The sequence below is a fragment of the Cetorhinus maximus genome, chromosome 19, assembly GCF_964194155.1.
Source record: "Cetorhinus maximus chromosome 19, sCetMax3.hap1.1, whole genome shotgun sequence".
Taxonomy (NCBI): domain Eukaryota; kingdom Metazoa; phylum Chordata; class Chondrichthyes; order Lamniformes; family Cetorhinidae; genus Cetorhinus; species Cetorhinus maximus.
Genome location: NC_135897.1, coordinates 90045443 through 90065346, shown reverse-complemented (window position 1 = coordinate 90065346; position 19904 = coordinate 90045443). Strand labels below are relative to the sequence as shown.

At 43.5% G+C, this 19904-nt stretch overlaps 1 protein-coding gene across 1 annotated transcript; it reads right to left on the bottom strand.

Annotated features, from left to right (window-relative positions):
* Positions 1-1964: 1964 nt before the first annotated feature.
* LOC144694107 (extracellular calcium-sensing receptor-like) lies at positions 1965-19649 on the bottom strand. Its single transcript, XM_078564464.1, has 6 exons — positions 19558-19649; positions 18146-18437; positions 14926-15717; positions 13437-13631; positions 11272-11395; positions 1965-2869 (listed from the first exon to the last, which is right to left on the bottom strand). The coding sequence occupies exons 1-6, from the start codon at positions 19647-19649 to the stop codon at positions 1965-1967; spliced, it is 2400 nt and encodes a 799-aa protein (XP_078420590.1).
* Between the last annotated feature and the right edge of the window lie 255 nt (positions 19650-19904).

The following is a 19904-nucleotide window of genomic DNA, read 5'->3' as shown; positions in this document are numbered from 1 at the left end:
CCTGCTCTGCCATTGATCTTATCAAATGTGATAATAACCAGATAACCTGTTTTTAGTGATTCTTGACTGATAAATAACTATTAGCCAAGAGAACTTGCCTCAACTTCTTCACAATGGTGCCACAGAATCTTTTATGTTCATCTGAAAGGGCAAATGAGGTCTCGGTTTACTGGCTCATCTGAGAGATGGCACCTCCAACAGCGCAGTGCACCGTCAGTACTGCACTGAAGAGTCAGTCTGCACCTTGTGCTCAGATAAAAACTTAGCTTGGAACCCAAGGAAAAAAAATTAATTATAGTGTGAAAGTGAATTGTTTTAAATTTTAAAACCGTTTCCTTAATTTTCTGTTTATTTGTTCTTAATTTCAGTTTGTAGGAAAAGTACAGTCATTGCAGAAAGATTGTTTATTTTCATCAAGTATTTAGATCTACAAAGCAGTCATAATAATGGTTTAATTTATTCAGTACAATACGAATCTAGCATACATAGGCTTGAATTCAAACATCTGCAGTGTAATTAAAGCAATAAATTGACGTGTCAAATGCTGATTTGTCAGTTTCATAACAGAATTGTTCCAGTAAGTATTTTATGAAACTAATCATTACAAAAAAGCTTCAGACAAATGGCAAGAGTGCATCCCACAGGTGAACATCCGTTCTAAACAGCTAAAGGGCCATTTAAACTAAATGCTGCACTAAGACAGGATAGCAATTAAATGTTGAACAATTTGTTATGTTAAAACAGCAGTGCCAAGATCAGATTGTACTCAAGTTTCGGCCTCCAGTTTTGTTACCAAGACTGTTACACCCGTGAAGCAATTCTGAGAAAATCCACAGGGCTGATGCCAACAGATTACTGCACACAAAGGATGGAATAGAGGAGCTGGTACTTGCTAGTCTCGGTAGAATGCAATTGTGGGAGAGAAGAAATTTATTGAAGTTTATTGTAATATAGAAAAATAGAATCGGAGCCAAATCAAGATGGCTAGATCTGGACATGGTTCAAATTAATGCAGGACATGGTAAGGGTGGGAGTGAAGAAAACTTTTTTTCCTACAAAGAGCGATCAACATTTGGAAATGATTTGCAAGGAAAAGTAAAGGAAGTGCCTTTCAAGAGCCTATTGAATTACATGTGCTCTGAAGAAGAGTCATTCGAAACGTTAACTCTGCTTCTCTCTCCACACTCGCTGCCAGACCTGCTGAGTTTTTCCAGCATTTTCTGTTGTTATTTCAGATTTCCAGCATCAGCAGTATTTTGCTTTTATGTAAATATGGTTACAATTTTCAGTTTACTTCTAATATAATCACACAATTACAATTGAACGCATGCATACCATGTTACTTACTATAAGGGCAATGACCCGGTGATTTGAAAACACACACAAAATTCTAATTGAATGGAAGCTGTGTGCATTCTTCTAAGGCAGTTGTTATTTTACCAAGATATTTATCAATACAAACTGAGAAGGCTCTTAAAAAACACACAGGACCTTTGGTTTTAGAAATAGAGGCGTAGCGTACAATAGTAAGGAAGTTACACCAAACCTTTATAAGTCACTGGTTAGGCCTCAGCTGGGACACAATAAACTTGTTCAAAATTATGAAGGATTTTGATATAAAGTAGTTAGTAGGATTTTTTTTTTTAAACTACAGTTGGTGAGTTGGTAGCCAGAGGGTGCAGATTTAAGATAGCTGGCAAAAGAGGCCTACAGGCGATGAGGAGAAATTTGTTAGGGCACCAAGTTTATATTCCTGAATTAGCTGCCTGAAAGGGCAGTGGAAGCAAACTCAATGCTAACTTTCAGAAACGAATTGGGTAAATGCTTAAAAAAAGAAACACATTTACAGGGCTAAAATGGCCTTTTGCGCTGGATGACCCTACGAAACTACTTAAATTATCGAAAATTTATGTATCCCCACAATTTACTGTGCTTATAACATGAAGGGCTTTTGAATTTTCTATTTATCTCGATGAGAAGCTCATGAAACTCTTTCGTGTGTTCTTTTCTGGTTTCAGTAGGATAATATAACACTTGGGGGCAAAAATACACAGTAACAAACCAAAGCTAGACGCTAAAATAGCGAATGCATGTACAGTGGCAGCGTATTTCTCCGAGGCGCTTACATAAACGGGGAAGAAGGTAGCCCAGACCGTGAGGAAGACAATGAGGCTAAAAGTTATGTGTGTGGCTTCGTTGAAGCTGTTCGGGAGTTTCCGAGCGAAAAATGCAACGATCAGAGTTACACCAGCCAACAGGAAAATATACATGAAAACAGTGCAAAAATAAATGACCGACCCGACCTGACATTCCAAGCTGATGACATGTGGGTAATGCTTTAAACTTTTGTAGGGGAAAGGGGGAGATTGCGTGATCCAGAAAATGCAAATTAAACACTGGATCGAGGTCAGGGTTAAAACACCCATCCGCTGGCGTCTTGGATTCAGCCATTTCACCAGGTTGTTTTTGTGACAGACAGTCTTAAAGGCCAACAGTACAACCATTGTTTTGCCCAGAATACCTGAGAGGCACAGAGCGAATGTCACAGTAAATATCGTGAAACGCAGTATGCAGGACCAGGTCGTTGGCTGTGCGCTAAACGGGAGGGCACTCAGGAAACAAAGCAACAAAGACAGCAGCATGAAGAAACTCAGCTCAGAATTATTAGCCCGAACCAGAGGGGTTTGTCTGTACTTATAGAAAACGACAGCCATTGCTATTGTTAAGCAGGCGCCGCCCACTGCGAAGGAGGTCAAAGCATCACCTATCCCGTCTTGAAAGGAAAGGAATTCAATCTCCTTCAGCAGGCACTCGTTTCTGTAATGGTTCGGCCAGTACTCCGGTGGGCACCTCACACAGAATAGCGCGTCTGTTCAACAAGAAAGAGACACATTAATATTCTAGAAAATATGGCCTATGCCAAGCACATTTAAGACCATAAGATGTAGGAGCAGAAGTAGGCCATTTGGCCCATCAAGTCTGCTCCACCATTCAGTGAGATCATGGTTGATCTGATAATCCTCAACTCCACTTTCCTGCCTTTTCCCCATAACCCTTGACTCCCTTACTGATTAAAAATCTATCTCAGCCTTGAATATACTTAACGACCCAGCCCCTACAACCCTCTGTGGTAAAGAATTTCACAGATTGACTACCCTCTGAGAGAAGAAATTCTTCCTCATTTCTGTCTTAAATGGGAGACCCCTTTCTCTGAGATTATGCCCCCTGGTCCTAGACTCTCCTACAAGAGAAAACAACCTCTCAGCATCTACCCTGTCAAGCCTCCTAAGAATCCTGTATTTTTCAATAAAGTGGCCTCTCATTCTTCTATATTCCAATGAGTACAGGCCCAACCTACTCAACCTCTCCTCATAAGAAAATCCCTCCATACACTGGATCAACTTAGTGAACCTTCTCTGGACTGCCTCCAATGCCAGTATATCTTTCCTTAGATAAGTGGACCAAAACTGTTCACAGTATTCTAACTAGTGCCTTGTATAGTTTTAGCAAGACTATTTTTATTCTTCATTCCCTTTGAAATAAAGGCCAACTTTCCACTTACCTCACCTATTACTTGTTGAACTTGTATGTTAGCTTTTTGGCATTCATGCATGAGGACCCCCAAATCCCTCTGTGCGTCAGTTTTCTGCAATCTTCCTCCATTTAAATAATATTCAGCTCTTCTATTCTTCCTGCCAAAGTGCATAACCTCACACTTTCCTATATTATATTCCATCTGCCAACTTTTTGCACACTCACTTAACCTGTCTATATCTCTCTGTAGATTCTTTGTGTCATCCTCACCACTTGCCTTCCCAGCCATTTTTGTGTCATCCGCAAACTTGGTGATAGTACATTCATTTCCCTCATCCAAGTCATTAATATATATATTGTAAGTAATTGTGGTCCCATCACTGATCCCTGTGGCACTCCACTAGTTACAGGTTGCCATCCTGAAAATGCTCCCCTTATCCCAAATCTCTATCTTCTATTATTCTCTATCCATGCTAATATACGACCCCAACGCTATGGGCTCTTATCTTATTAAGTAGCCTTATGTGCGGTATCTTATCGAATGCCTTTTGGAAATCCAAATATATTACATCTACTGGTTCCCCTTTATCTATCCAGTTTGTCACCTCCTCAAAGAATTCTAATAAATTTGTCAGGCATGATTTCTGCTTCATGAAGCCATGCTGACTCTGCTTGATTAGATTACGCATTTCTAAATGCTCTGCTGTTACATCCTTTATAATAGACTCTAACATTTTCCCAATGATGGATGTTAAGCTAACTGGCCTATAGTTACCTATTTTTTGCCTCTCTCCCTTTTTGAATAAGGTGTTACATTGGCAGTTTTCCAATCCTCTGGGACTTTTCCAGAATCTCAGGATTCTCAGAAGATTACTACCAATGCATCCACTATCTCTGCAGTTACTTCCTTTAATATCCTAGGATGCAACCCATCAGGTCCAGGGGACTTATCGGCTTTTAGCCCTAATAGTTTCCCTAGTGCTTTTTCTCCCGTGATAGTTATTGTATTTATTTCCTCCCCCCCGACTTTTGCCCCTTGATTATTTAGTAGTTTTGGAATGCTAATAGTGTCTTCTACCATGAAGACTGATGCAAAGTATTTATTCAACTCCTCTGCCATTTCCTGGTTCCCCATTATTATTTCCTCATCCTCTTTCTGTAAGGGGTCTATGTTCACTTTGGCCTCTCTCTTCCTTTTTATATATTTAAAGAAGTTCTCACTGTCTGTTTTTACATTACTTGCCAGTTTACCCTCAAAGTTTATTTTCTTCCTCTATTTTTTTTTGGTGGTCATCTTCCATTGGTTTTTAAAACTTTCCAAATCCTCTGGCTTACCATTAATCTTTGCCACATTGTATGTTTTTTCTTTCAATTTGATACAATCCTTAACTTCCTTGGTTAACCATGGTTGGAAGCGGAGAGATTTATAAGTCAAGTACAGAATTAATTAGAAACTTGCAGATAAGTACAAATAATAATTATAAAAGGTTAAAGGAACATTGGGCTGTATCTCAGCGAGTGGAATTCGGCTTGCTGTAATATGACCCTGAACTTACATTCATCCTGACACTTTGGGCCAAAATTTCCCCCCATCGGTGGCGGGGGGTGTTGGACGGGGTCGGGTGCGAACCTGATCGGCGCCCCCAATTGGGGACGCGCTGCCATTTTACATGGGCGGGCCAATTAAGGCCTGCCCATCGTGACGCGCGCCCGGAAGCGCCATGTGCTCCCTGTGTGGGTACGGGGGAATTCCCTGAGCGGTACCCTGCGCTCTTTCACTCATGTGCGCAAAAGAGCGGAGAGATATCTCTGAGGCACCTCAGTTTAAGATTTTAAAATTCAAATAACGGAAAAAAAAACTTTTAAAACATGTCCCCTCATGTGACAGTGTCACATGAGCTGGGACATGTCAATGAATTTTTTCAAAATTTTCCATTTAATTTATAAACCCTTCATGAAACCTCATCCCGCCCATGGATGAGGTTTCATGAAAAATGCGAAGGCCGCCTGGGCTTTTCGCCTGCCCGACAACCTTAAGGTTGGACGGGCAGCTCAGTTAAGTTCTTTAATTAGTTTGTAACAGGCCTCAATAGGCCTTTGACAGTTCGGCAGGCGCACAGCCCGACTCCACTGCGCACCTGCCGAACTGAGGATCAGAATGACGCCCGCCCGATGCCACCGTGCGCCATTTTACACGTCGGCGAGTGGGCCATGCCCCCTGCTCACCGATGGGAAATTGCTGCCCATTAATTCTCCACTTTTCACCCACTCTTGCCTTTCTGTCCTTGGCCTGCGACAGTGTGCCAATGAAGCTCAGTGCAAATTTGAACAATAACGCCCGATCTTTTGACTCAGCACTTTACAATCTTCTGGACTCAGCATTGAGTTCAACAATTTTAGATCATTACCTCTGCCTCCACCTTGTTTGTTTTTTATTCATTCATGGGATGTGGGCGTTGCTGGCTAGGGCAGCATTTATTTCAGAGGGCATTTTAAGAGTCAACATGTCGGCCAGATCAGGTAAGAATGGCAGATTTCCTTCCCTAAAGGGCATTAGTGAACCAAATCGGTAATGGTTTCATGGTCATCAGACTTTTAATTTCAGATTATTCAAATTTCACAATGTGCCGTGGTGGGATTCATCTCTGGAATACTAATCAGTGACAATGCCACCTCTGTTGGTTCAGTTTTTCTCATTTCTTTCTTTATTCTTTCCCTATGTAACTTGGACAGCTGCATTTGCATTTGCACCTCATCTGGACACATTTTACTTTACCCATTGCTGCAAGACTTTGGTTGATTAATCTCTCCTGCCCTCCACCTCATCACAGACCTTCCCTTTTTGTTCCTCTACGCACCACCCCCACCCCCCCGCCCCACCCCTTCACATGCTTACATTTCTATCTTTCCTCAATTCTGATGAAGGGTCATTATTGACCTGATACATTAACTCTGTTTCTCTCCACAGGTGCTGCCTGACCTGCTGAGTATTTCTAGCATTTCCTGTCTTTATTTCAGATTTCCAGCATTTTGCTTCTGTTGCACCTCTATGAACCTTGGGTTAGGTCCTGTTAGAGTACTGCTTTCAGTCTGAACACCACATCTCAGGGAGGACAGGTTGGCCTGGGAGTGAGCGCAGTGCAGCTTCAGCACAATAATGCGAGCGCTCAAAGGGTTAAATTATGAGGCCAAATTGCATTGACTAGGTTCGTATTCCTTTGAGTATAGAAGATTAATGAGTGATTAATGTAAGGGGCATGATAAAGGTGTTTGCAGATGATATAAAGATAGGCTGTGTGGTTAACAGTGAGGAAGAAAGCTTTAGACCACAGGAAAATATAAATGGCCTGGTTAGTTGGGGACAGAATGGTAGAACATGGAATTCTATCAGGAGAAGTGGGGTATTGCGTTTTGGGAGGTGCAACAAAGCAAGGGAATATAGGATCACTGAATTGGTATGGCACAGAAGGAGGCCATTCGGCCCATTGTGCCTGCACCAGCTCTCCAAATGAGCAATTCACCTGGTGCCATTCTCCCGCTTTCTCCGCATAACCCTGCACATTCTTCCTTTGTAGATAACAGTCTAATTCCCTTTTGAATATCTTAATTGAACCTGCCTCCACCACACTCTCAGGCAGTGAATTCCAGACCTTAACCACTCGCTATGTGAAAAAGTTTTTTTCACATATTGCTATTGCCTCTTTTTAGCAATTACTTTAAATCTGTGCCCTTTTGTTCTCAATCCTTTCGTGAGTAGTAACAGTTTCTCCTCATCTACTCTATCTAGACCCCTCATGACTTTTAATACCTCTATGAAATCTCCTCTCAGCCTTCTTTTCTCCAGGGAAAACAGTCCCAACTTCTCCAATCTGCCTTCAGAACTGAAGTTCCTCATCCTAGTGAACCTTTCTCGTGAATCTTTTCTGCACTCACTCTAATGCCTTCATATCCTTCCTAAAGTGTGCTGCCCAAAACTGGACAGAATATTCCAGCTGAAGCCGAACTAGTGACTTATAGAAGTTCCTTGCTCTTGCACTTTATGCCCCCATCAATAAAACCCAGGAAATTGTATGCCTTATTAACCGCTCTCTCAACCTGTCCTGCCACTTTCAATGACTTATGCACATACACACCCAGGCCCCTTTGCCCCTGTACCCCCTTTAGAGTTGTACCTCCTATTTCATACTGTCTCTCCATGTTCTTCCTATCAAAATGAATCACTTCACATTTCTCTGAGTGAGCACTGCACAGTTGTTGTGGAGACGAAGTCCTGGCTTCACATTGAGGATACCCTCCATTGTGTTGTGTGGCACTACCACTGTGCTAAATGGGATAGATTTCGAACAGATCTAGCAACTCAAGATTGGGCTGTGGGCCATCAGCAGCAGCAGAATTGTACTTGAACACAATTTGTAACCACATGGCCTGACATATCCCAACTCTCCCATTACCATCAAGCCAGGGGATCAACCCTGGTTCAATGAAGAGTGCAGGACGGCATGCCAGGAGCAGCATCAGGCATACCCTGAAATGAGGTGTCTACCTGGTGAAGTGATGACACAGGACTACTTGTGTGCCAAACAGCATAAGCAGCAAGTGATAGACAGGGCTAAGCAATCCCACAACCAATGGATCAGGTCTAAGCTCTGCAGTCCTGCCACATCCAGTCGTAAATGGTGGTGGACAATTAAACAACTCATTGGTGGAGGAGGCTCCACAAATATCCCCATCCTCAATGATGGAGGAGCCCAGCACATCAGTGCAAAAGATAAGACTGCCACAATCATCAGCCAGAAGTGTCGAAGTGGATGATCCATCTTGGCACCCCCCTGAGGTCCCCAGCATCACAGATGCCAGTATTTAGCCAATTCAATTCACTCCATGTGTTATCAAGAAATGACTGAAGGCACTGGATACTGCAAAGGCTATGGACCCTGACAATATTCCTAGTAGTACTGAAGACCTGTGCTCCAGAACTTGCTACGTGCCTAGCCAAGCTGTTCCAGTACAGCTACAACACTGGCATCTACCCGGCTATGTGGAAAATTGCCCAGGTATGTCCTGTACACAAAAGGCAGGCCAAATCCAACCCGGCCAATTACCGCCACATTAGTCTATTCACGGTCATCAGTAAAGTATGGGAGGTGTCATTAACAGTGCTATCAAGCGGCACTTGCTTAGCAATAACCTGCTCCCTGACGTCCAGTTTGGGTTCCTCCAGGGCCACTCAGCTCCTCACCTCATTACAGACTTGGTTCAAACATGGACAAAAGAGCTGAACTCCCGAGGTGAGGTGAGAGTGGCTGTCGAATGCTGCCTTGATGTTAAGGGCAGAGTGTGGCATCAAGGAGCCCTAGCAAAACTGGAGTCAATGGGAATCAGGGGGAAAACTCTCTGCTGGTTGGAGTCATACCTAGCACAAAGGAAGATGGTTGTGGTTGTTGGAGGTCAGTGATCTCAGCTCCAGGACATCACCACAGGAGTTCTTCAGGATAGTGTCCTCAGTCCACCATCCTCAGTTGCTTCATCAATGACCTTCCATCCATCATAAGGTCGGAAGTGGGGATGTTCTCTGATGATTGCACAATGTTCAGCATCATTCACGACTCCTCAGATACTGAAGTAGTCCATGTCCAAATGCAGCAAGACCTGGACAATATCCAGGCTTGGGCTAACATTTGGACCTCACAAGTGTCAGGCAATGACCATCTCCAACAAGAGAGAATCCAACCATCGCCTCTTGATGTTCAATGGCATTAACATCACTGAATTCCCCCACTATCAGCATCCTGGGGGCTTACCATTGACCATAAACTGAACTGGACTCACCATATAAATACTGTGGCTACCAGAGCAGGTCAGAGGCTCGGAATCGTGCGATGAGTAACTTGCCTCCTGACTCCCCAAAGCCTGTCCACCATCTACAAGGCACAAGTCAAGAGTGTGATGGAATACTCCCCACTTGCCTGGATGAGTGCAGTACCAACAACACTCAAGAAGTTTGGCACCATCAAGGACAAAGCAACCCACTTGATTGGCACCACATCCACAAAAGTTCACTCCCTCCACCACCAATGCACAGTAGCAGCAGTGTGTACCATCTACAAGATGCACTGCAGGAATTCACCAAGGTTCCTTCGACAGCACCTTCTAAACCCATGACCACTACCATCTAGAAGGACAAGGGCAGCAGATATATGGGAACACCACCACCTGGAAGTTTCCCTCCAAGTTACTCAGCATCCTGACTTGGAAATATATCACTGTTCCTTCACTGTCGCTGGGTCAAAATCCTGGAACTCCCTTCCTAAAAGCACTGTGGATATACTCACACCACATGGACTGCAGCAGTTCAAGAAGGCACCTCACCGCTACCTTCTCAAGTGCAACTAGAGATGGGCAATAAATGCTGGCCCAGCCAGAGAAGCCCACATCCCATGAATGAATAGAAAAATAACTAAATACTGGTTGGAGAGTGGGATGCACTCAAGGTGCTCTTGCACTACCTCCCTATTCTTTTTTTGACTGTCTTGCGGTCACCCCCTTCCCTCTCTCACTGCATACTCTGAAACTGTGGGGTGACCACATCTGTAAATGCGCTATCCATGTAGCTTTCAGCCTCATGGATGCATTACAATGACACCAGCTGCTGCTCAAGTTCCGAAACCCAGAGCTCAAGCTGCAGCAACTGACAATGTATAATAAATGGTCATGTGGAAGAACAGAGGCACGTTGGAGTGTATGTCCACAGATCCTTAAAGGTAGCAGGATAGGCCGATAAGCTGGTTAAGAAGGCATATGATATGCTTTCCTTTATTAGCCGAGGCATAGAATTTAAGAGCAGGGATTTTATGCTAGAACTGTATCCTACACTAGTTAAACCACAGCTTGAGTAGTGTATCCAGTTCTGGTCACCACATTACAGGAAAAGATGTGATTGAACTGCAGAGGGTGCAAAGGACATTGCCATGACTGGAAACATTTGGCAATGAAGAAAGATTGGATAGGCTGAGTTGTTTTCTCAAAACAGAGGGGGCTGAAGGATGACTTAATTGAGGTGTAAAAAATTATGAGTGGCCTAGATAGAGTAAATAGGGGTAACATGTTTCTCTTAGCAGAGAAGTGAAAAACAAGGGGACATAGATTTAAAGTAATTGGTAGAAAAATTAGAAGGGAGATGTGGAAACATTTCTGCAGCCAGAGGGTGGTAGGGACCTTGGAACTCATTGCCTGAAAGGGTGGTAGCAGCAGAAACTCATCATATTTAAAAAAATATTTGGCTGTCTACTTGTAGAGCCATGACCCTGTCGGTCCCTGGACCTAGTGCAGGGATTAGTCAGGGTAACTCTGCATGAACACGATGGCTCAAATGGCCTCCTTCTGTGTTGCACATTTTCTAGGAATCTATGATTTTATGTTCTAATTCATGTTTAAGGTGGTTAAGGGATTTAATAGGGTAGATGGAGAGAATCTATGTTCCATGGTGGGGGAGTGCAGAACAAGGGCCAGAAGCTTACACTTAGAGCCAGGCCAATGGGCAAAGTTAGGAAACACTTTTTCCACAGAGGTAAGTGGAAATCTGGAAGTGTTACGGAATCAATGTGAGTAAATGGAGTTAAGATACAGATCACCAGTGACCTAAAATAACAATGGGACAGACTTGAGGGGCTGAATGGCCTACTCCTGTCTCTTTGTTCCTAATAGCAGTTAAAGGTTCATGTAATTATTGATACAAACCTGTCACATTGCTAATATCAGGAGCTTGGCATTGTACACAGTCAAAGCAACAAATTGACTCTTCAGCTCTAATCGCTTTCCTTGTACCAGGTGGGCAGCTCTCCGAACATATTCCCCGTGGCACCTTAATAAAAATAAAACGAATACAGACCATTACATTGCGTTTGGCTGAATTACTTCAAATGTTATCAATACAGAAAAGACAAATGGTTGGCAACATGAGATTTTCTCAATTTGGATTCTTTTCTAATTTTGTACCTATTTACACCTCCACAGGACCCAAATTTTGTCTCCATACTTGTTCCAATCTTTTGCCTTTAGTCATTTAATCACTACTGACCTTCACTTCGTCACAATGGTTATCCTCCCTTCAGCTTTCCCTTGCTCTTTTTTCTGAAAAGGTATTCATCTCTAACATCTTCCAGTTCTATTTCTCTCTCCACAGATGTTGCATTTTCTGTTTCAATTTCTGATTTCCATTTTCTGCAGTATTTTGTTCCTTTATCCGTGTAGGTTCCCTACAATAGGCTGGGGAAACAATGCTACTGGGCAGATGTCACTGATTGTTCATGCCTCTGGGTTAAAAACCCTTCAACTCCCTACCCAACAGCACTGCGGGGAGTATCTTCACCAAACAACTGCAGTAGTTTAAGAAGGCAGCTCACCATCACCTTCTCAAGGGCAACTGCGGATGGGTTTGCCAATGATGCCCACATCCGAGAATGAATTAAGAAAAGGAAGGAGCAATTGATTTCTGATTGATTCAGTTTAGAGATAAAGATAGATTAAGTGACCCAAATTCTGTATCAAAGCTCTCCCTTAACTAAACGCAAAATATTGCACATGCTGAAGTCCTGAAATAAAAACAAAGTGCTGGAAAATCTCAGCAGGTCTGGCAGCACCTGTGGAGAAGAAAACAGAGTTAATGTTTCAAGTCCAATATGACTCTTCTTCAGAACTGAAGAGAGGTAGAAATGTGTTGGGATTTATGCTGTTGAAAAAAGGGGGAAGGGGCAGGTAGAGCAAAAGAGGAGTTCAGGGATAAATTAGAGGGCGAGGGAGATTAAATGACAAAGGTGTCATGGAGCACAAGGCTCCCTTAACTGGTCGAGGAGTTGGGCTCAGATTACATTCACGTGAAAGGAGGTAGATTTAAATACATAAACAGTAGGTTATGCTCCAAAAAGTGGAAGAAAGTTGAGTTAGTCAGAGCCTGCATTTGGAGGATAGGAGAGGGGAGAGGTAAGGTGGAGAGAGTTAATAACTGGCAGAATGTTTATGCAGGTGGTTGGAAGAGGATGAGAAAGTGTGGACCAGAGAAAGAGGGAGGAGATAGATAGAAAGAGAAATAGAGAAGAGAGGGAAAGCAAAGGAGATAAATAAAAAGAGAAAGAGAGGGAGGTGGGGGGAGGAAAAGGAGGCATGAATGATAGAGATGGAGAAGAGGGAAGGTGAGCTGAAAATCAGTGAAGGAGAAAGAGGGGAGAATGAGATTCTTAACAGGAACATGTTATTTACTATTGATTTGAGGCTACATTTCAACTTTAAAATTCTAATCCTCGTTTTCAAGTCTCTTCATGGCCTTGACCCTCCCTATCTGTGCAATCTCCTCCAGCCCCTAACCCCCCCCAAGATCTCTACATATCTCCAACTCTGCCCTGAAGAAGAGCTCAGAAGAAGAGTCATACGGACTCGAAGCGTTAATTCTGTTTCTCGCTCCACAGATGCTGTTAGACCTGCTGAGTTTTTCCAGCATTTTCTGTTTTTGTTTCAGATTTCCAGCATCCGCAGTATTTTGCTTTTATTCCAACTCTGCCCTGTTGTGCAAGCTGATTTCCACCAAGGAAAACTCTGGAATTCCCTCCTTCGATCTCCACTTCTCCTGTTTTAAGCTTCTGAAAACCAAACCTTTGGTCACCTGCCCTAACATGTGGCTTAGTTGTCAAATTTTGTTTTGAAAGGGAATGACCTTGGGGCCTTTTACTAAGGCCCGATATCAATGCAAGTTGTTTTGGTGTGAAATCTCCCATTTAAAGCCTGGCTCTCCCTTTCAGCACTTCAAACTGCCCAGTATTGATTTCAGAAGTGACTGTATAAAATAATGAGTAGAGGCTGGGAAACACTTTATTCACTATAATGGAGAGACTTTTGCTGTTCAAGATTACCTCCTTCTGGCCGCCGGTCCAGACAATATCTTGTTCATTTATCTTCAGCTCCTGGCCTAAAGGCTCTGATGTGTCATATTTCCCAATGGTCACGATGTCAATGGTGCCACTGGCGCTTATCTGCCTGTTTACCAGCTCATATTTTTGGATCCAATTTCCATCTTTGTGAGAATGCATGCCCATGGGCTTCAATGTCTTCAAGTAATTAAGTAGCTTTAAAAAGTAATCGGGTTTTTTGGGTGGGGTCAGGAGGATGGTGCAGTGGGAAAGAGAGAGAAAGCGTAAAACGTAAATAGCACACACATGAAATGTGACTCGTATGATCCCAAGATAAATAGGGATGAATGGGTTGTGAGGCCCCTCTAGCCCCATCCAACCAGAAAGAACAGACAACATTAATCACAAAGCAATTATACAACAAACGTACTGTATGGCTGATGTATACAGTCTCTTAAAGAGCTTCCAACTTTTACGAATATAAAATGGAGCTTCAACTGATAGGACCCGAGGAATTGCTGGAAGCAAAATACCGCAGATGCTGGAAACCTGAAATAAAAAAAGAAAATGCTGGAGGTACTCAGCGGTTCAGTAGCATCTGTGGGGACAGAAACAGAGTTCAACTTTCAGGTCATGACCTTTCAGCAGAACTCAAGTTCCAATTGGTTCACCTTCCGCCATCCTGGCGAGGTGTCAGCTGTGGCTCAGTTCATAGCACCCTCGCCTTTGAACCAGAGGGTTGTGGGTTCATGTCCCACTCCCGGAAACCAAGAACTGTGATTGTACTCGAAAGAGTTGCAATCTGTGACTGTTGATAACTCGAAAGAGTTTCCGCCATCGTTGGCAGTCCCACGAAGCTGTTGGCTTCAGTCCCTCCCCAACCACCGGTCATCAGCAAACCCCCAGAGATGACAGCAGGAAAAACCCCAATCCCCATTGGTCACCCTATTCCTGGAAAGAATCTTACACTCACCGCATGTCATGACCCAGCTTTACTCATATACTGGATCCTACAATTTTATTTTCTGAAAGAAACTATTTCAGTTGCATAATAATGGATGGAACCTTCTGCCCAAGGAGTGCATTCCATAGACTGAATACTCACTCATTGAGGTACTCTGCCTGCAGGATATTGGGCGAGCAATTCCATCATGTATGAACACTCTGAAGAAGAGTCATTTGGACTCGAAACCTTAGAGAAACTCTTTCTCTCTCCAGGAATGCTGCCAGACCGCTTGAGTCTTTCCAACACTTTTATTGTTCTTATTTCAGATTTCCAGCATCCGCAGTCATCGTGTATGAACATTTGGTCACTGAAGGAATTTTCTAACCAATTCATTTAACTGGAACCATTTCACCAAGAGAGGAAATGGTCCCTGTGGAGGGATTTACATGTCGGTCCGCTTAGCAGCTCTCTTCAATGCTCCAGGAACAAAACGTGTAACTTTGGAAGACAGGTCTGTTTAACGAGGTAACTTTAAATCTTTCTTACCTGCCACGATTTAAACCCAGACATTCTGGGGCAAGTGTCATTGCCGCACGAAAAGATGCTGTGAAGGGCATGAGCTACGGCATAGACCGCCCTGTACACACGGTAAGCAACCCGCAGCTGGGAGGTGTCGGTATAGGGGTTGTCCACTCCTTGTAACCGCTCGTTCCCGGTGCACCGCCGAAGCCGGGGTCCCGGGCGGCCCCGAGTCACATCCCGCACGGAGCAGCGGAAGGTTTCCTCCCAAAACTCAGCCAGCAGAGGATTCCCGGGCGAGAGCCGGGGATGGAGGCGGAGGAGGAATTCCTTTAACCCCGGGACGCCGGCTTTCGGGATGACGAACCCGGCCGCACCGACCAGGGAGTCGGCCGGGGTCAGGGCCGGGAGCGCGACCCAGGACCCGCTGCCGATCCACTGGACGCCGGTCACATTCTGACGGACCACCTCCCGCAGCAAGACCTCCATGTCGGCCGGGGCAGCGAACGCCACCACCACCTGGGTAGCGGCCCGTTTCACTCTGTCCACCACCCGGAGGAGCCTCTCCCTGGGGTCTGTCCCGGAGAAGGTCTCCCTGAAGGCGAGACACACGCCAGCGCCCTGCAACTCCCGGACCATCGCCTCCGAGTCCATGGCCATCCCCGCCGAGCGGCTGTGGACCAACCCCACCCACTTCCAGCCGAAGTGCCTCACCAGCGAGGTGATGGCCATTATTTGGTGCGAGTCGCTGGGGATGGTTTCCAACAGGGTCGACAAGTCCAGGTCACCAAAACAGCGGCATGTGGCGGAGAAGCTGACCTGAGAGGGGGTGGGGAATAAAATGGGACAGAAACAGGGTGTCAAAAATCCACCGCGGATACAATATCCTCACCCCACCCCCACCCCGAGAGGCTATTTTAAATTAGGATTAGCCATGCTAAGGCTCATCAGCACCTTCTCAAGGATTGGGTAAGGGACCTGTCATTACAGCCACTCTTCATGGATTAAAGGTTATGTGGAGAAATGATACAAGTTTTTTAAAAACAAAAATCTCACATTTCACCACTAAACTGAGAAGTGAATTCGCCCCAACGATAGTAGAACATGTTAGGGAGGGGAGGGGGGTGGAAACTCAGCAGGTCTAAGAGTGGGGGGAAAAAACTCAGCAGGTCCAACAGTGGAGAGTAAAACAGAGTCAACGTTTCGTGTCCCTATGGCTTCTTCTTCAGAGCGAGAAGTGAATTCGCCAACCTGGTTTGCTCTGTGAATAACGTTCCCTTCCTTTGTGTTAAACCTCTTGCCTTTTAGTCTTGTGTGCAGAGAGCACCGGGTCATTCAGCCCCTCGAATCGGTTCCTCGTTCAACGAGTTCACGGTTGATCTTGTATCCTAACTCCACATATCCCTTTATATATAAGCAACCCCCTTATTATCGTTGGCTATTAAAAATCTATCCATTTCAGATTTAACCGAGCTTTTTTGTGGGAAAAGTTTTCTAATTTCTACTTCCCTTTGCACAAAGGAGCGTCTCCTTTACTTCTAATGGACACCTCGCTCTGGACTCCTCTCCACCTTGCCCCATCTTTACATAACTTGAAATATTTCTATCAGAATGCCTTGTAATCTGCATTGCTATGGTCAGGATGGGCATCATTTTCAAGGCTTTTTTTTTGTATCGGTAATACCAGGCAGCAACCTGGTGAAACTGAAACAGAAAATGTTAAGACATTGGTGGAATCGGAGAATGGTTACAAAACGGAAGGAGGCCATTTGGCCAGCTGTGCTTTAACAAGCCTGGCCGCAGCTGTGAAGAGACAAACAGGAGTTAACGTCTCAGATCAACAACCTTTTGTCAGAACTGGCAAATGTTACAGATTTTAAGCAAGTACAGAAGCAGGAAAAAGATAGAGGTGGAGTGCGGGAGAAGAATGAAGAAGTGGAAAAGTCTGCACAGGATGGAAGGCAGATGTTAATGTGTGTTGTACCCCCTCAAAAGCCTTCAAATAGTAGAGCCCAGTAAAGCACAAAGTATTCAAAATTAGGTCTCAATATAGTTTCAGGAAGGCTGAATGTTATCTTGTGGCTTTTATATCTATCTGAAGTGATAAAACCTAGAATTCCATTAGCTTTTTTTTAAACAAAACAAACTATATTAACTTGAGGTGCTGCCTTTAATAAAAACAGTAAATGTTGGAAACGCTCAGAGGCATCTGTAGAGAAACAGTTAAAACATTTCAGATTGATGATTCCACAAACTATAAATAGTTTCCTTTTTAATGGAATGTATGTATTTTATTTTTTTAATCTCTTGAAAAATTCACAATTCCACCAAGTGAAGAAAATTGACTGAGTCAGAGGAAAACTCACTGTTCTTATTTCAATAATACCATGGGATCTTTTCAATCCATCTGAGACAGCAGGAGAAGCCTCGGTCAAACATCTCATCCAGAAATTGACACCTCTAACAGTGCAGTACTCCCTCAATACTAGACTGAAGAGTCAGGCTAATGTGTGTCAGGTCAACAAAATGGGATTTAAACCTATAACCTTCATTATTTTGAGGGAAAAATATGATCGAAAAAACAAACTAACATACCAAATTATTTTGACTCACTGGTGTTTTAATGTGAGTGGTGAATGGATTACTTTTGTGCAACATTGTAAACGCAATATTGAGAGATTTCAAGAAAAAATTGCATTTTATTTAGCATCTTTTCTAATCTCAGGACATCCCAAAGCATTCTACAGCCAATGGAGCACTTGTGAAGTGGTCACTGGTGTAATGTAAGAAATGTGGCAGCCAATTTTCACACAGCAAGATCCCAATCAGCAAAGTGGTAATGACCAGCTAATCTGTTTTTGACATTGGTTGAGAGATAACTATTGATCAGGATACCAAAGGAACTCCACTGCCCTTCTTCGAAATAGTGAAGTAGGATTTTTGCATGTCCACTAGAGAGGGTGGACAGGAACTTTGGTATAATGTCTCATCCAAAAGACAGCATCTCCCATTGCAGCCTTCTCTGAGTGCTGCCCTGAAGCATCAACCCAGATCTTGGGCTAAGCCTGATGGAGTGGGACTTGAACCCATAACTTCCCCATTCAGAGGAGAGAGTGCTGCTTAGCCACAGCCAACACAGCTATATGTTACCTTTACACTTTAAAGTACGTCAACTACTAGTAATTTAACACAATATAATTTCAGACATTAGCCAAAAACAAAACAAATGAAAATGCCGATATCCTACCGTTGGGATGTCAAAAGGACGAGTTAGAATTGTTTCTGCCAGTGATCTGATAAATCCAGCATCGGCAAATATAACAGGGACTTCCGAAGTGACTGTACAGTTGGAATCAGATGTGGTTTTATCCTGGGTGCTGATGAGTTCCATGACTGCTTTCACTGACAGGGTGTCACTACTGCACCCGTCATAAATCTTATACCCCAGTTCGACATTGGGAAGCAACTTTGCACTTCTATTTATCTCTTCAATAGCAAAGATCATGGTCTGTGCGAGGTGAAATTCTCTTAAATTGAAACTGTGGAATGTACAGAATGAGATTGTTATGACAGGAGGTCTCAATCACATTTGATACACTGTTGGCTTTTCACTGTGCTAATTTGCTTCCATCAAAATAATTTGATGAATGGAAGTATTTTCTGGCTGGAATATTTTTAATATATTACATATCTTTACATGTTTAACTTATTACAACTGTGAATAATTTGCATGGAAACTACTCTATGTTTTCCAAACTTCCTTAAACATGCTAATGTGGAGCTGCAACTTGATTTAAGTTTAGTGGAATGAGTTCAGCTCGCCCAATGTGTTGTTTGCACAAGTTGAATGAAGCACTGTTTTTAGCCTGTGTGTATTCTGCAGTATTAAATGTTAGCCAGGGTGACTGGCTGCTGAAGGAGTTTGGAGGCAGGAGCCCCTCACACTCTCCTAGGGAAGGGTGACTGGCTGGAAGTGGGAGCCTGTTACTGCCAGTCGGTGAGGGTCACTGGTAACCAAAGACTGAGCTGCATTCCAAAGGCATTAGTTCGGACCTATGAGCCAATTACACCTTTAAGTCTGATTACGATATCTGCTGCTATGAGCCTAATGATTCAATCTCCATTTTGAACTAGAGAAAAAGAAAAGCACCTTTTAAAAATTCCAAAACAAAAACAAAAATACCTGGAAAAACTCAGCAGGTCTAGCAGCATCTGTGGAGAGGAGCACAGTTAACGTTTCGAGTCCGAATGACCCTTCAACAGAACATTCTGGTAACTGCATGAAACATCAACAAAAAAACTCAACCTAAACAAGGAAGCTTGATAGCTTATGATAAAAAGACTCCACCTTCACCTAAAACCTGGGGAGTACAAATACACATACATGCACACAATGATACACACACACAAATTATGTACATACAAAGAAACGCAGACACACATATACATAAGCACAAATACGCACGTCTGTGTTGAAACAAAGGCTATCATCGAATTTGCTGCACTATCTCTGGCTACAACTGGATTCATTAAGCAGAAATGAGATGCCCTCCTCCCATGCCAAAAATTTGGCCTCGGTACTTTTCAGCACAGGACTCTTTCATCACCCCTCAGAGGTTCTCTCAGAGCTCTTAGCCCATTTTGTGAAGATGAACTCACTTTTCACACTCTGGTGATTGTGGTTCAACGGTAAAGGAAGGAGGCTGCAGCTGTTGCACGAGGTGATGGTGGAAGTGGAAGATTCCACCCATGATTATGTGCCCATCCTTATACAACCTGGGTAAATTAAACTTCTCTCGAAGTTTGCAGACTGACTGGCTTGTTCCCCACCTAGGAACAAGGGAGAAATAGCCCCACAATAGAAGGTAATACATCATCACAGAGTCATTGGCAAGAATGACTCTCCTGGAACAGGCACCGGCCCATTTATATCCTTTAACACGTCCCAACCAGTTGGGTGATGCTGTGACGAGTAAGTCAGCAGTGGGAGATAAATGCTGGAATAA

Bases quoted from the DNA above. Each gene is read 5' to 3' on its own strand.
- LOC144694107 (XM_078564464.1), bottom strand. From the start codon at position 19,649: ATGGGTGGAATCTTCCACTTCCACCATCACCTCGTGCAACAGCTGCAG. The intron at 18,438-19,557 runs GTGAGTTCATCT...TACATTCCACAG, and splicing joins CAATCACCAGAGTGTGAAAA to TTTCAATTTAAGAGAATTTC. The intron at 11,396-13,436 runs GTAATCTTGAAC...ATTTTTATTAAG, and splicing joins GGACCGGCGGCCAGAAGGAG to GTGCCACGGGGAATATGTTC.